At 38.3% G+C, this 16784-nt stretch overlaps 1 protein-coding gene across 1 annotated transcript in view; it reads left to right on the top strand.

The window, feature by feature from the left end:
- dmrt1.L (doublesex and mab-3 related transcription factor 1 L homeolog) overlaps nt 1-16567 on the top strand; it is a 55650-nt gene extending 39083 nt beyond the window's left edge. The window contains 1 exon segment of the mRNA NM_001096500.1: nt 15891-16567. Within this exon segment, the coding sequence (NP_001089969.1) occupies nt 15891-16045 (155 nt within the window). The 3' untranslated portion in view covers nt 16046-16567.
- The last annotated feature ends 217 nt before the right edge of the window (nt 16568-16784 follow it).

Here is a 16784-nt window from a genome sequence, read left to right as displayed (position 1 = left end):
CTGTGCTGCCTCAGAGATCACCTGACCAGAAATACTACAACACTAAGGGGCCGATTCACTAACTTCGAGTGAAGGATTCGAAGTAAAAAAAAGTTTGAATTTCGAAGTGTTTTTGGGCTATTCGACCATCGAATGGGCTACTACGACCTTCGACTTCGAATCGAAGGATTTGTAATAAAAATCGTTCGACCATTCGATAGTCGAAGTACTGTCTCTTTAAGAAAAACCTTCGAACCCCTAGTTTGCCATCTAAAAGCTACCGAACTCAATGTTAGCCTATGGGGAAGGTCCCCATAGGCTTTCCTAAGTTTTTTTGATCGAAGGATATTCCTTCGATCGTTGAATTTAAATCGTTTGATTCGAAGGATTTTATCGTTCGATCGAATGAATAATCCTTCGATTGTTCGATCGCACTATTTGAATTGTTAAAATCCTTCGATATTCGAAGTCGAAGGATTTTAATTCCCAGTCGGGTTAATTAACCCTCGATATTCGACCCTTGGTGAATCGGCCCCCAACTGTAACAGGAAGAAGTGAGGAAGCAAAAGGCTTCCAAAAGGATCTCAGGGGGCGGCCCTTATTTTTTAAAATGGCAATTTTCTATTTATGATTACCCAATGGCACATACTATTAAAAAAGTATATTATTATGATAATGGTTCATTTATATGAAGCAGGGTTTTACACATGAGCTGTTTTACTCAGTATCTTTTAATAGAGACATTGTTTGGGGGGCTATAGTTTTCCTTTTGCTGAAATTCGTGGTCTGCCCCCCAAATAAACATATTCAATTGTGCTTGTAATGTTTTGAGCAATCTCCTTGGAAGCCGTATTTGTATTGTTCTAAAATAGTACAATATTCGTGGTAAAACAATCATCTTAGAGGCTATTATTCTACCCATCCATGATGTATACAGTGTTTTCCATTTCTGGTAGTCTGCCAGTAGTGTTTGTTGTAAAAGAATATAGTTCAGTTTAAAGTTTTGGTCAGGGTCCCTGGGTAGCTTAATCCCTAAATAAGTAAGGGAGTTAGTTTTCCAGTCAAATGCAAAATTACTCTGTGTAAGTTCTTGAATAGGGATGTTAATAGCCAATGCTTGTGTTTTGCTTGAATTGATTTTATACCACGATACCTGATAAAAGTCGTCAGTTCTTTTAATAAATTAGGAATGGATATGTGCGGATTTAGGAAGGACAGAATTATGTCATCTGTTTAGAGACCTATTACCCGAGGGCCTTTATTAGTGGGGATACCTGAGATGTCGATTCAGTCGGATTTTGCATGATAAAGGTTCTACAAGGAGTGCAAAAATTAGTGGGGAGATGGGGCATCCCTTCCTAGTACCGTTACCAATGGAGAAGACATCTGACAGGACTCCTGATGCATTAACTTTTGCTGTAGGGGTAGTATATAACATCGATATTGCCTTGAGAAATGTAGGGCCTAAATTACATTTTTGTAGTGTTTTTTCCATATATCCCCAATGGATCCTGTCAAATGCCTTCTCCGCATCCAAATATAGCAGTAATGTTGGGTATTTATTTTGCTTTTCAATGTAATAAAGGTTATGAAGCTTCCTTGTATTGTCAGATGCTTGACGTCCTAGTACAAATCCAACTTGGTCTGTGTTGATAAGGGAGGGCAATATCTTGTTAAGTCTTAAAGCAAGTATTTTGAAGTATAGCTTTAAATCCGAATTAAGCAATTATATTGGTCTGTAATTCTGGCAAACATGTGATTATTTTCCGGGCTTGGGTATATAGTGGAAATATGGTGGTATGGGCAGGAGGAAACCACACTCGATGCCAGCACAACAACTGTGTCCTGCTCCTAACACCCCCACAGCATCAATGTCCACCAGCAAGAAACCAAGTAAAAAGTTAGTTTATTTAATATATACTTGACATTTTGGTATTCAGTAAAAAAATTTCGTGTTCCACAGGGTGTCAGAGGCCTTTATTTTTGCATTGACTCAGTTATGTGCCCCATGTACCCCATGCGCACATAGTACTGAAGAGTAATTTGCATCCCAACATTAAAAATGTAATTTCTCTAGTCGGCCCTACTATCAGTGCAGACGTTAGGGTTTTTTTCTTCATCACCTCTGGAGGCAGGACAGAAGAATTGATGCCTATTGGCCCCTCCTACCGGTTATATGTGCCGACTCCACCTCTAATACTTAGTTCTTTTTTCCTGCCTTGGAGGGGAAGGACAGTCAATTCATGCTTATTATTTTCACTTTATTTTGGGTTATTTCTCGATTATCGATTACAGGATCATACAAGATACAAGCGGCAACTCCATAGGAGGTGAGGCTACATATACACGCAGAGCTGTTTTTTTCTTTAAAAAAAAGAACTTTGCCTCTCTCCACCATTCCCAGGTATGGGTAGCGTTATCTACATGAGCTCTCTTGCAGGAAAGTATTAACAGAGCTCCGTATGGACGCACTGAGGCTTGATTGCCCATGCACACACAGAGCTACCTGGGGAGGGCGCTTCCAGGGCCTTAGTATAGGGCGGCGCATCTTTAGACAGCGCATTACCTCAGGAACCGTGCGTGTTGCTAGGCAACATTACCGTGCCAACTTTTTGCGCTCCATTCTAGACAGCCTAGGGACACGGAGAGACATAGTGAATGGCGCATTTTTACAGTGGATCATGAACACTGTTCAAACTCCACAAGTCCCAACAGGTGGGAGGGGTAAGAGGCGTAAAGCTCGGGCCCCTGAATCCTCATCATCAGAAGAGGGTCTAGCCTCAGACTCAGAGGAGGACAGGCTCCCTCCTCTAGAATCAGAATTATCAGAACATGCCCACTCAACCGCTAGTTCTGAGTCCGATGACGACTCTCTTACTGTTGCAAATCCAGACATTTCCAAGAGACTGCTCAGAGAAATGCAACAAACCTTAGAAATTTGACGAGACTGTTACTCTATCCAAAGCTGATAAACTGCTAGGAGTTTAGGCTAGACACTGGGCAAAGGAGCTAGCATGACACCCACCTTCCTCCCAACAACAACTCCAAACGGAGGTTGACAGATTAACCACAAGATTAGGTTTTCTAGCTGATACAGCTATGGAGGTAGTCAAGTTGCTGGCCAAAACAACAGCAAACATAGTGGTGGCTCGTATGGCACTGTGGCTACTACACTGGTCAAGCGACACCGCTTCTAAATTGAGATTACTATCTCTAAAATTCACGGGAGACTCCTTGTTCGGCCCGGACCTCAAACTGATTATTGCAGAGGTCACAGGGGGTAAAAGCACTTTCTTACCTACCGGAAAACAACAGCAATTTGAGACTTCTACCCGAGGTCAACCGCTGAGAAACTGGACATCACAGAGTAGACCCTTCAGGTCCTTTAGTTCCAACTTCAGAAGCGCAGCATCTGACCAGGGCAACAAACGTACGAGACCTCCCTGGCACCAACAGGGTCGCAGAAATAAAAAGCCAACCAACCCCAAATCCAGCTCCGCCTGACTGCGGGCAGCAACAGGGGCCACAACAGGTAGGGGGCAGATTGCAGAAATACCTGGGGGAATGGCAAACACATGTATCAGACTCGTGGGTCCTAAGCATAATTCAAAAGGGATACAGAATTCCCTTCACCCCCCGACTACCACAAAGAAGATCTTGCACCACACAAGGAGAAGCTTCTTCACCAGGCAGTGCTCACACTCCTACACATTGGTGTAATAGACACAGTTCCAGAGTCCCACAAGTTCAAGGGCTTCTATTCCAACCTCTTCCTGGTGCGGAAGAAGGACACAGCTTCAGACCGGTACTCAATCTCAAACTCCTAAATCCATTAGTCGCAAACCAAAAGTTCAAAATGGAATCGGTAGAACGGTAATCGCAGCCATGGAACCAGGGGTCTTCATGACATCAATAGATCTCCAGGATGCTTACCTGCACATCCCACTCTACCCAGAGTCTCAAAGCTTCCTTACCAGGGTGATTGTTTCGGCAGAGGACTACCTTTGCCTGTTAGGGTTCATGGTTTCTGCCCTTGAAGCAATTCCATTCGCCAGGTTCCACATCAGACCTCTCCAAAACAATTTCCTAAAATATTGGAACAAAAATCAGGGACCTGCAACAGCAAATACCTGTAGACCCAACCACCAGAGAGAGCCTAAGATGGTGGCAACTACCAAACCGTCTAGACTTACTTTCTCAGGGCCCTCTCAAGCACCCAAATCTATCTCTACTCCATTTAACGGCCTGGCTATTGAGACCACATGGTGGACCCAACAAGGGTTCTCCCAATCAGCGTACAAAAAAAAAAAAATAGAGCTGCCACCATTCCAAACCATTCCAAATTTTCAAATTAAACATGAAATCCAATTTCTATTTTTTATTAAAGCGTTCATAGCTGTTGTAAGCTCATTTAAATCTCAGATGTCAATCAAATATTGTCTGCCACTCCTCTATGGTCTATGTAATTGCAGACAATTACTTTCACTTCCCATTCAGCACTTCCTATATGTCACTGCTCTCCTTACATCCCCCTTGTATCTTCAGCATTTAATTGTGTAGCCAGGGCATGGGGATGGCCATCGGGTCCCCCATTCTGGTGCACAAACAAGATTCTGAAATGATGCAAGGCTTAACTCAATAACAGTGTGCACAAAATAGCTGCTGACTGCTTGACTAATGTGATAAAATAGGATTTTGAATAATGGACAGCTTTCTTACGTCCCCTAACGTCTGAAATTAACAGTTTCAATTGATTGGTTAAAGGTTACTAACCCAGTGTTACTTCAATTATTGGGCAGCCATTGCTGGATTACCCAATAAAGTGCTATGTACTAGGTGCTAATAATTCATCAGCAATTAAAAACCATGTAATAGGATTAATTAATATTGTGCTATAAAGTGCTAGTGCTTCAAATGAAATTAAGGAGTTGACTTAAATAACCAGGATTAAGTTGACCCAGGTGAAATTAAAGTTAATTAATTATTATATATCACACATTAAAATCCATTCATTATAGAAGATTGTAAATAACTGATTAACTGTTAAAAAGTAAACTTTACTAAATTCATTAAAATTGCTGCAAATCAATTAAGGTAATCTTTGAGAACTGCATAAAAATTGGTGAATAGTAATTAATCCATACAACCCCGTTAAAGTTATAGAGTGTTAAGAAACGTTTGCATAAAATTATTCAAAAGAGACCAGCATTGAAAGAGAAAGGAGGAATAGGAAAATTGTTAGAGGTGGAGAAGTCCCAAGTTCTAGCTGCCTAAATTTTTTCTAAGTCTGGGACCCCACACGGAGGAGAAAGTAGGTCACTGGGGACTGTAGTCTCGATTTTACCTTGCTATCTTATAATTCGGAGAGCTAATCTTCCCTATAAAACTACAAATCCCACAGTGCCATTGGATAACAGGTAAGATTAAAAAGAAGAATCAATGCGGTCGCAAAGGTTTAAGATCAATAGGAAATTATTTTGCAATAGTAAAAATAAGGAAAGCGCCCAGGAGACTTCACAAAAAGCGCTTCCCAGTGTGCCAACACGTGTTTCGCCTGCTGGCTTTGTCAAGGCAAAATCTAAAAGTGACTCGTTTGGTGTGGCATCTTTATCACTTCCTGGATACAAAATCTCGCGATACTTGGAAATGAGATCTCGCGATGAGGTTTCGCGATACTTGGAAATAGGATCTCACGATAAGATCTCGCGATACTTGGAGATGGCATCTCACAATGAGGAATGAAGGAATTGATATGTTAAACCAAATACCTAAATCATGATTATTAAAGAAAAGCATTAAATAGTATATTTTCATTAATCCCATTGGGTGAAACTGAATTTAGTTTGAAAATCCAATGTGTTTCCCGTTTGAGTAATTCTTGTTCCAGATCACCCCCTCTGATTCCCAATTGGATCTGTTCTATAGCCCAAAATTTGACACTGGAGGGGTTCATATTGTGATATTGTTTGAAATGACTTGCAACTGTGGATAATATTTTGTCTGCTTTACCTATTTTATCCGCATTTCTGATTGAACTGCAATGTTGTTGTATTCTGAGTTTGAGCATCTGTGTTGTCATCCCAACGTATTGTTTCTTACAAGGGCACTCCAGTACATAAATTACTCCCTTGGTTCTACAATTAAAGTAATCCTTGATTGTATGATTAATGTTAAATCTATCACTGAATTTTGTGCTTTTAATCATGTGATCACACATATTGCAATTTCCACAGGGGAAGCAGCCCTTAATGGTATTGGATCTGCTGGGTGTCTGGAAGTGACTTCTCGATAGTAGGTCTTTCAGATTAGGGCTACGTCTGTAGCATACAGAAACTGTATCTTGTAGAACAGTATCTAGAACCGTGTCTTCTTTCAAAACCGACCAGTGTTTATTAATAATTTGATTAATTGTCTTACTGTTAGAGTTATATGTAGTTATAAACCTGACCGTGTTATCTTGCTGAGACCTAGTCTTTGGATGGAGCAATTGTTCTCTTTCAGTCCCTAAAGCTCTATGATAAGCTCTCTTTATGAGTTTACCGGAGTATCCCCTTTGTTTTAATCTGTTTTTAAGTAGTACCGCTTGTTCTTTAAAGAGAACATGAGAGGAACAGTTCCGTTTTAGTCTTAAAAATTCCCCTATAGGGAGTGATTTTTTCACAGCATACGGATGATGACTAGAGAAACTTAGCAAGGAATTAGTGGCTGTCTCTTTTCTGTAGTTGTCAGTAGTCAATTTACCCTCCTCTGTTATCATAATTGATAGGTCCAGGAAGGAAACCATTTGTTTAGAGATATTCACAGTCAGTTTGATATTGAGTTTATTAATATTGAGCTTGTCTATAAATTCCAGAGCTTCCTGTTCCGTGCCAGACCATAGTATCAGGATATCATCAATGTAGCGTATCCATCTTAAAATCTTGTTATGGTAATTTTTGAACATTTGACTGTTCACAACGGTCTCCTCCCAATGCCCCAAAAAAAGGTTTGCATACGAGGGAGCGCAGGAAGTTCCCATGGCGGTCCCCTGGGTTTGCAGATAGAATTTCCCTTGGAATGTAAAGTAGTTGAAATGTAAGATGAACCCCATCATTTTAATTAAAAAGCTGGTTTCATCAGATTCACCTAAATAGCTGTACAAAAAGTATTTTAGAGCTTCCAACCCCAGCTGATGGCTAATAGAGGTGTAAAGGGATTCTACATCCAGGGTGATTAGAAGGGTGTTGCTATCTGTTTGTATCTCACTAATCTGGTTGAGCACGTCCATGGTGTCTCTGGCGTATAAGTCTAAATTTTCCACAATTGGTCTTATTCTTAAGTCAATATATTGACTGGCTTTTTCGGTTAGATTACCGTTACCAGAGATAATGGGTCTCCCTGGGGGTTTTTCTTTATTTTTGTGTATTTTTGGCAGGAGATAGAAGGTGGCAACTCTAGGGTGATCATTACTTAAAAAACTTCTTTCTTTTTTTATAGTTTTTATAATTAAACTGTAAGATTATTGGTCCATACAGTTATGACAGAATGGCAAATTAGTGACTTACAACCTGCATGGATATCTGTGGAGGAGGTTATATGGCTTTCCAAAATTGCATGAGCCTGTTAGACCAGCATCACATTGTTCCACAGGTTTATGTGGTGTTTGCAAGACTATCAAAGGTGCAGGTGGTTGGCATAGTCTAAATGTCTCATTGCTTTTTTGTGAGCTGATACAGGTAATCCATTTTATGTCTTCCGCTGAAAAATGACAACAGTCCTTTGTGGTTGTCTGGATGAGTTTCCTTTCCTTCTCACCTTAGAGTTCAAAGGAACAGAAGCTCACTGTACTTATATCTATCATTAATCCTGCAGTTTCACTTTAGAACACAGTAAGCTGAAAGCGTGATTCCTGTGTATTTCATAAAATAAAAACCCTGTTTCTTGGCTGCAGATCCTAGGTAATTTTGCCAAAGCAGATTAAGTAATGGAGTGAAATACCTCTGTATTCTCCATATGCGTTGTTTTTTTTCTAGTACATAGTAGTGCATAATTTAGTTAATATATGAAAACTGGTACATTTGTATCTGTGTTAATAGCATGTTATTCAGCAAAAATGTTTTTGTGCGTTTTTAAAATGTAGCTGACTATACAAAGTGGGAAACTGATTTCATCACTTGTGAGTATAATTGGCATTATAGTGGCCTGTGTATGGGCTAAATAGTGCTTGCCCAGATATTAGATATTGTGCTGTAGATACAGAATCTTAAATTGCTGTAGATGAATCTTAAATTGAGGGCCTGTAATTAAGGGGTGAACCTTTATCAATATTAATAATTTTATTAATTAATAGTAATACAAATAAACAGAATCAATGATTAAACCTTTTCAAATGCTGCTTGTGAGCAATAACTTACACACACACAAGTAAAGGTAGAATTTAAAAAACGTTTACTTAACTTCATATGATGGTAATTACAAGAATAGTCAGTTCTGCATTAATTCAGCACAACCTTTGATTCATCACCCTCAGGTTCCCGATAATCAAGAGATGATCCAAATCCTGGCACCCACTCATGGGTCCAAGGCAAACGACTCATCTCAAAATTAAGGTGTCCTTTATACTCAACAGCTACAGAGATCTTTAACCCTGAATGCTGACCTAGCAATTTAGCTTTCTAAAAGATCAGCAAGAACTTTGTATCTCTTCAACCAAGACTCAGTTTGTTACTCAATCCGAGTCCTTTCTGTCTGCTCTGTTTATTCATTCTTAAGGATATTTTCTGGGTAACCATACCTGTGTTTACGATGGTCTGTTTACCCAGCAATACATGTAGAACAAGGACATCTTACTTCTTATCTTTACAGTAGCTCTCTAAAATTTGCAGAATTTACTTCACTGGCTAAATCTAATGAAGACTCAATCAGAAATATATACTGTAAACTAGAAAATATCCACTGTGCTACAGGGCCCATGATGGTAAAGGAGAGGGGTTTAATATGCTGAGAACTGAACCCCCCCTTTTTGAGCCTTTAGATTCTGTTAATAAAAGTGACCTACTATATGACCATTTTCTCAGTATCAAAATAAGCACTCTGTCTTCTGAGCAATGTCGTGTTGCTGAGATCAACCAAAATGAGCATTCATTTTTAATTTGATACATGTAATTTATAGGTTTTTACTGCTCACTTGATGTATTCCCACCTGGCACAAATTTTCCACCATTAACTATGTAAGTACAAATGTGTTTCAATACTATACATAGATGAATAGCACCCTGTTGTAAATAACTTCAATAATGTATTATTGTAAATATCCTCTGCTCCATCCCATGCTATTATACTTGTTTTAATTGTTACCAAACTGGGTATTAAGAGGATGCACTAACCATGCCTTGAAATGGCCTATGGCAAAGCTTTTATGCCAATAAAAATGCCCGGCACTTTATCAGGCAGAGTGATTCTATAGGGGTATAGTTGAGGCACTTCTAACTGTGAGTGAGCTGCAACCAGTGACCTGTACACAGAATCGGGAAGTTGTCAATCTCCCTTTTAAGCTGTGCAGAAGTGGGATGTCAATGCACAGTTGTTTTATTTGACATGACTCCCAGGTTAAGAGAGCATAATGGCTGGAGGGGACAGATAAGCAGCTTATGCTCTGTCAGCCTGTCTCACTTTAAACGCTACACTAAACGTTTTACTGATGATCCATAGATTGGGTTAAATAACAGGGTAATTGTAGAGGCCCACTTCCTTGTAATTCCTTGTATTACATCTGTATCAGCTTGTGCCTCAGGCTGTTTGAGGTTTTTTTTTTTTTTTTTACTTCGCTACACATCCATACGCAGTGAAGGCTCTGTCAAGCAACTGTTGCAAAGCCTAGAGGGATATTTTGAATTAGTGTCTTGCCTCATAAAGAAAAGACATGTTATGGAAATGCTATTGCCTGTGCTTCGTGAAAATTGCTTTCTGCTAACCATACCCGCATCATAGTTATGTCACAGAGGCAGCTTTGCTTGGCTTTTTGCATATACTGTGAAACTAAATAGAGGCACTCACTTGAAAGAGCAGGCCAGTTTTAAACCACCTGCATCACTTGCTTGATTTCCCCTTCATCAGTTATGCTGTACACATTTCCCACCGGTGAGGCATATATATTTTGAAATGCAAGCTCCCACATCCTTTTCATTAAAGGGGAAAAGTTGATACTGCTAAGATTAAGAGACATGTTCAGAGCGACAGAACAGCACAACAAAATTGAGTGTAAAATCGAATTGTACAATTGATGCTCCGAAACATTGATTTTATTGAGTTTTGTTGCAAAAATTCTACTTTTTCCGATTATCTGACCCAGTTTAAGGTTCAGGGGCATTTGCCATTGACTTCTACATGACCTGGACAATGTTATGTAATCCATACAGAGATTATTTGAACTAGTCTAGTTTGGGTATTTCTTCTACGTTTGTATGTTTTTGCCATGTCTATATGACTTTCCTCCAATTATATTTCCCTGCATACCAACATATATATATATATATATATATATATATATATATACATACATTCATACATACATGTTAATTTGCTGATGATGAAATGTTGGAACTGATAAACTGATAAAGTTTCACGGCTTTAGCTTCTTCACTGAGAAGTTTCTATATAAACAAACCCTTTTTTCCCAAAGTTGCAGTCTTTGTTAGGCTTTGATATAAGGAACAGCTCGTTATACAGAAGGATTCTTAATGAACTTTTAATTTGTTTTAACCAAATTGTAAGAACCAGAAAATTAAAGTGGTTCAAATTAAAGTTAAATTTTTTGTTCTATTTAGTGCAGGAAATAAAAAAAAAATGCTATTTTTAATTAAAACAACAGGCTATTTATGGACTTTACAATGAAAAAGAGGGGGGGGGGTATGTTTTCCCTTCCAATTTCTCTGTAACAAGTGCCTTCTCAATCAACTAGAATGCAAGATTGTACTAGAACTGAATTGCACTAATCCATCCAATCGGGTAGAATAAAGATCTATTCATGGTCCTACATTTTACACCATCCTCACAGTGCCAGGTAAAAGCTCTCAAACAAGTACACAATGAACTTTTCAAACTGGGGGTGTCCAGGATAATCCCAAGCACTTAAGATGTTACTAGATATGGCAGTAGTTGTAAGCAAAGAGATAACTGATATCAAAAGGCTAAAACAATATATGAAGTTCATTTGTCTGAAATGTCTCTCTTCTGTTCCCTTTTCTAATTATAATAAAAAAAATATAAACTGTTATGTGATGTAAATAATTTGTAGCTTCTACTTTTGCATTTTATTTTGGATGTAGTTGATATCACATATATAGTATATCATATATTGCTGGTGATTTATTTGTTCTCATGCTGTCTAGATGGTCACATATTACAGTTTCTTTCTTTCTGATTACCTATATGATGGCATCAGGAATGTCATGGTAATCATTTGTATTAATGTCTGATTTCCTTGATAAGTAAAGAATTTGTTATGGACTATACATTTTGCTGGTATTAGTAAAGTCAGTAAATTCTGCAGTCAATTCAAAGAAAAATTCAGACAGATGGAAGTAAAATGAAGAAATTGCTTTACTTCAGTTTTCTTGTAGCCTCAACAAGTAGCTGCTTCTACTAGCAGCTACGTCTTGTTGCTACAAAAGTACCCTGCCCTAGAGAATACTGAGGATTGCCTCTGCTAAAACACGTGGAGGCACATTTATCAAGGGTCGAATTTCAAATTCATGTTTTTTTTTTAACTCACATCATATTTGATTTAATTTGAATATTCAACTATTTATTAAGAAAATTGAACATGTAAAACTCGGACGACTTTCACTGACTCGAAAACTCGAATCGATTTTGACCAAACTCGATTTAAGTTTTTTCGCCAAAAAAACTCGAATGTCAGGAAGGCTACAAACTACTCCAAATTGGTCACTGCACTTCTCCCATTGACTTATACTGTAATTCGGCAGGTTTAAGGTGGCGAATACTCGAATTCTTAAAGGGCCAGAGTATGATAAATCTCAAAAATCGAATTCGAATTTTTTCACAAAACTCGAATAGAGTTTGGATAATTCCCTAGTTGAATTTGACAGTTTTGACCATAAAATAAAATCGAAAATTAGAATTTTCATTTCCACCCTTAATAAATCTGCCCATAGTGTCTTAGCAAAGTCAATTTTCACTATGGTCTACTTTGTAGCCGTGACAAGTAGCTGCTACTAGTAGCTCTGTGTGTCTTCACCCTGAGGGTAAGGACACACGTGGAGATTCAGGGAGATTTTGTCGCCTGGCTACTAATCGCCTAGTCTTTTGAGCAACTATCTCCCTGAACTGCCTCAGCGTTTTTCCCCATAGGCTACAATGAAAAGTCGCCTGCGCTAATGCACACGCAGCGATGCGTTTTCAATAGTTGCCCAAAGTTGCCTCAGTGAGGCAATTTCAGGCAACTATTGAAAACGCATCGACGTGTGTGCATTAACGCAGGCAACTTTTCATTGTAGCCTATGGGGAAAAACGCTGAGGCAGTTCAGGGAGATAGTTGCTCAAATGACTAGGCGATTAGTAGCCAGGCGACAAAATCTCCCTGAATCTCCTCGTGTGTCCTTACCCTTACAGGTCTGGCCACACTGGACTAATTCTCGGCCTACAGATAAACACAGACCAAGAATCAGCCCTTACACTTGAATCAGCTCTCTTCTGTTGCCCAGGTGCAAGCATATTTCGCCTCCGAAATGCATACTCACGGATTTTAAGCTCTGAAATCTGCTCTGTGTGCCTGAACCTAGTCCGAAGCAGTGTTTTGGGGTTAAGACACAGAAGAGCTCTGATTCAATCGTAGGGGCTGATTCCTATTCTATGTTCTACCGCAGACCAAGAATCAGCCCAGTGTGGTCGTAGCCATTCAATGCTTTCTTATCAAGGCAGCCTGTGCTATTTAACAGAGCAGCCTATTATTTCGCTTGTGTTTCTTAAGCAGTTGTTTCAGCTATTACTTAAATCATGCAACAAAAACTCTACAGTATTTAATTTAAATATGTGTGTTAAGTATTGGAACCTTCCTTTTTTGAGGTCTCAGGTCTCAAGAGAGATCAGTCCCATTCATTGCTGCCTGCGTGTGTAATTGATGGTTCCTCCAAGTGGAATACATAATAGATATGGGGGTGAGGCTTCTATGTGTGCAAGAAGAAAGGTCATGAACTGTTCTATTGCTAATTACTGCCACCCATTCTTGCTCTTTCCCTTCCACAGTGCTCTGTGTCTACATTCATATTCATTAACACAGTATAATTTACTCATCTTTATGCCAAAGGGTGCATAATATATCATTTGTAATTTTTCAGTTTTATTTTACCTGCACAGGTAGTCAGGGTAGTGTTTTAGTAGTTTCACTGGGGTTTGGGGAGTTTTTTCTAGGCACGTATTTTCCTCTGGTACAAAAAATGTGGTAACATATAGGTGGTACCTATGTACGCACCAAGTTCAGTTTGAGATTCAAAAGAATTAAAGCCTGACCGATATCCAACCCCTCAAAATCACATTACTTTAGGTTACACAATAAAATTGTAAAATATACAGACTTTATTAAACCCTTACTTGATGATAATTATGCAAATTACAATTTGGATTTGGTTCGGGATTTAACAGAATGCTTTGTGATCATTTTGGGATACTGCCAAAACACCAACAACATGTATTTGGTGCATACCTTGTGGTAACAATATCTCTTGAAACCTATACATGCTATAAAAAAAAAATTCTTAAATATTTGTTGGTCTTCTGTAAATTAATATTTTGTACTTTTCATTCTATTATACATTATTAACTTTTATTTTCTAAATTAAAAATGTGTTAGCACCACACTTTGGCCAAAAATTATAAGCATGTTTGCCTTGTTAAGGCCTTCATTGTACGTGAGTCCTATACTGCCTTTTGTATACAAAATCTTATGATTTAAAATCATTAAACCCAACAACTGTATGCTGTAAGGTGTAATTGAGCAGTACGACCATGTTCACTTACCCAGGAGTTCTAGTTAAACTGGGGAGCTTTAAAGGCCCATCTAAATGCAGGTACCTGGGAAGGAATACTACTAAAGACTGATTAGCAGCAATTAGCAAATTTAGGCTACATGAAACAAGCAATGTTGTTTTTTCATTGCATCACAGAAGGAGGCCAGTAGCAGCACTCACTTCCTCAGTGGAAAAAATGCTGTCTTTCTTACAGAAATTTGGACTGTATGGTTGCTCCTTGTTGCCACAATCTCATCTCACGCACTGCATTCTAGTGGCTTTTTCTATAAAGGAAATTGTATATAATATTTGCATACCTAAGGCCGAGATTTATCAGAATCGAAAAACTCTGTATTTCCTCACCAAATTACTCTGGAGAAATATTTTGAAACGTTTGTAACATTTTTCAATTTCTTGAGTAAATGTTTGCAAAGTAGGGTTACACTGCCTGATAGTAAGGAAATTAAGAATTCCCCCAAACTATTGAATACTTGAGGCAATAAAAAGCACTTCATTTTCTGATTATTGGGGCATGTAAAGAAAAATGTGTTGTGAGTTTTCCCTTTAACAACAGCTGGACAGCTGTTTAGTGTTAATCTCTAATTAATCTGCTTCTAAAAGGGACATTCTGATAAGGAATTATGGATTAAAATAAGTGGTTAATAGTAACAGATGAGAATTTTCTGCTAACAATAACAGTGCTTTTTGCACAGGCATTGCCGAGTCCTTGCTGGGCTTCAGCATGCACCAAAGAACGGTTGTAATCACACGTAATATGTATTGACATTGAACATGTCAGAGCTCAGTAAGACCCATCGTGATTTAGTCCTTTACAGAGCTACCAATGCATTTAACTTAATTACATCATAGATTTCTCCATTGATGAACACAGGTTGAATTAACACACAAGCACTAATGTACCTTCTCACCATTATTGTTGTACAACGAGCAGTGGCAGATGCCGGCAGTTAGTTACACAAACATTAGTATTAACGATTGGCCATTTGGAATTGGTGACAAACTGCAGCCCGGCGGAATCCTGAGGCTGAAACCAATCAGCAAGTTAATGAGGGGAGAAATTGCCACTGCAGCTTCACTTTAATTACATTCAGGCTTGGCAGGAGCAGGGAGAGAGATTGTGAGTAGGATCAGAAAGACCCACCTTCCTTGAGTATATCACTTGTGTATGTAGCTCAACTGTATGACATAGCTGATTTATTTTGTTGCACAAAAAAAAGGCTTTCATTTTTGCAGCATAATTTGTGTTATGAAAAGTTGGTGATACTATAATCAGAGCAAAACATATTTTGCTTTTCAGAAAGTTTCTTTGAAAAACCAGTGATAGGTCTTTTCTTTTTAGGGCTATTATAGACATATTAATTCTAAATGTATATTCAATTGTCCATATCAACTGCCTTTTCCCTGGACACTCCTTATTACTCCAAAACATACCTGATCTTGTCTGTCCACTTAATGGCAGCCAGTAAGTGAGTGAATCGTATGGGCTCTTTGCGTTTGCTCATGCGTGGTGGATCTTTCATGTATTGCACCTAAAGGAAATGCATAAATTAATGCAGCATAATCTTATCTATCCGTTTGTACTCAATGTACCACACTGAAGTGCCAAACACAGGTAGAACACAAAGCTGCATCCCTGTGGTACAGTGAGTACAAACTGCTAGTAAATACATCAACGCAAATGTAACCCCTCATTTGTAAGAGCCCTAATTCTAATACAGAGTTTATTGGAAGGTAATGAGAAGTTGAAACAGTACTAATGAGCCTGGTTACGCCACATAGGAATTAAGGGGAGAAGAGTATTGCCAAACTTTATGGGATATGTTATGTATATATGTTCAACTGAAAACATAATTTTAATATAATTTTGTGTATTTTTATTTTTAGTGCTTTCTCCACCCAGCAGCCAGGATTCTGGAGTTATTTCCCTGTCCAGCAACTCCCCGGTTAGCAATGAGAGTACAAAAGCTGTAGCAGAACAGGAGCCCAATTCTGAGTCTTCCTTATTTACTGTCACCACCGCTGCTGAAAATGGAGAATAGAAAGATCTTGGTGGTCAGTCTGACACAGGAAACATCTTTACCCACCACATTACATATGCCAGGTGGATTTACTGTAAGATTGTATGTTAACACAAGATTGGTTTTAATAATTTGGATATGCATTAGAGGTCAAGCAGTTTACCATTCTGCTTTTATTCAATATGTAGGTGCTTGGTTTTGTTAATCAGTTGCTGTTTTCTCTGAACTCAAAGAGGAAGTTTGGTTGCCTTATTTACTAAAAGCTTAATGTTGAAGTTATTCAAAATGAAACACTTGTTTCCAATAAGCCTTTTAAAGTCTTAACAGGGCAAATGATGTAAGCATCAACTTGTGATCAAGTTATCTAACAGATTTATAAGGCAACATTTGACGCCGGACTGTGATAACTCATGTGTCCAAACTTTTAGATCCTGTATACATATATTCTTTGTGTTAGCAGTGGTTCATGTATAAATATTTGGTAGAGCTGTGATCAAGTAAAGGTTTAATATTGTGTCCCAAACCAAACAATTGTATCAAGGCAAAAAAAAAAAAAACTCTTGTTCAATATGTGTCAATTATTGGAAGAAATGTGTGTTTTGCAAAAATATAGTGTAACAAATATTTTACCTTTTTTACAGCATAAAGTAAAAAAAATGCACCTTCCAGTATCCAATCATAGCTTTTATTCTCTATTAAGTCTGTAAAAGTTTTGCAGGACTTAAATCATATCTGATGCATTTCAGACCCCTTACTTCCT

This window comes from Xenopus laevis, chromosome 1L, assembly GCF_017654675.1.
Source record: "Xenopus laevis strain J_2021 chromosome 1L, Xenopus_laevis_v10.1, whole genome shotgun sequence".
In the NCBI taxonomy this organism is placed as follows: Eukaryota; Metazoa; Chordata; class Amphibia; order Anura; family Pipidae; genus Xenopus; species Xenopus laevis.
Note: the sequence above shows the minus strand (reverse complement) of the source record. Positions and strands in the feature narration are given on the sequence as shown.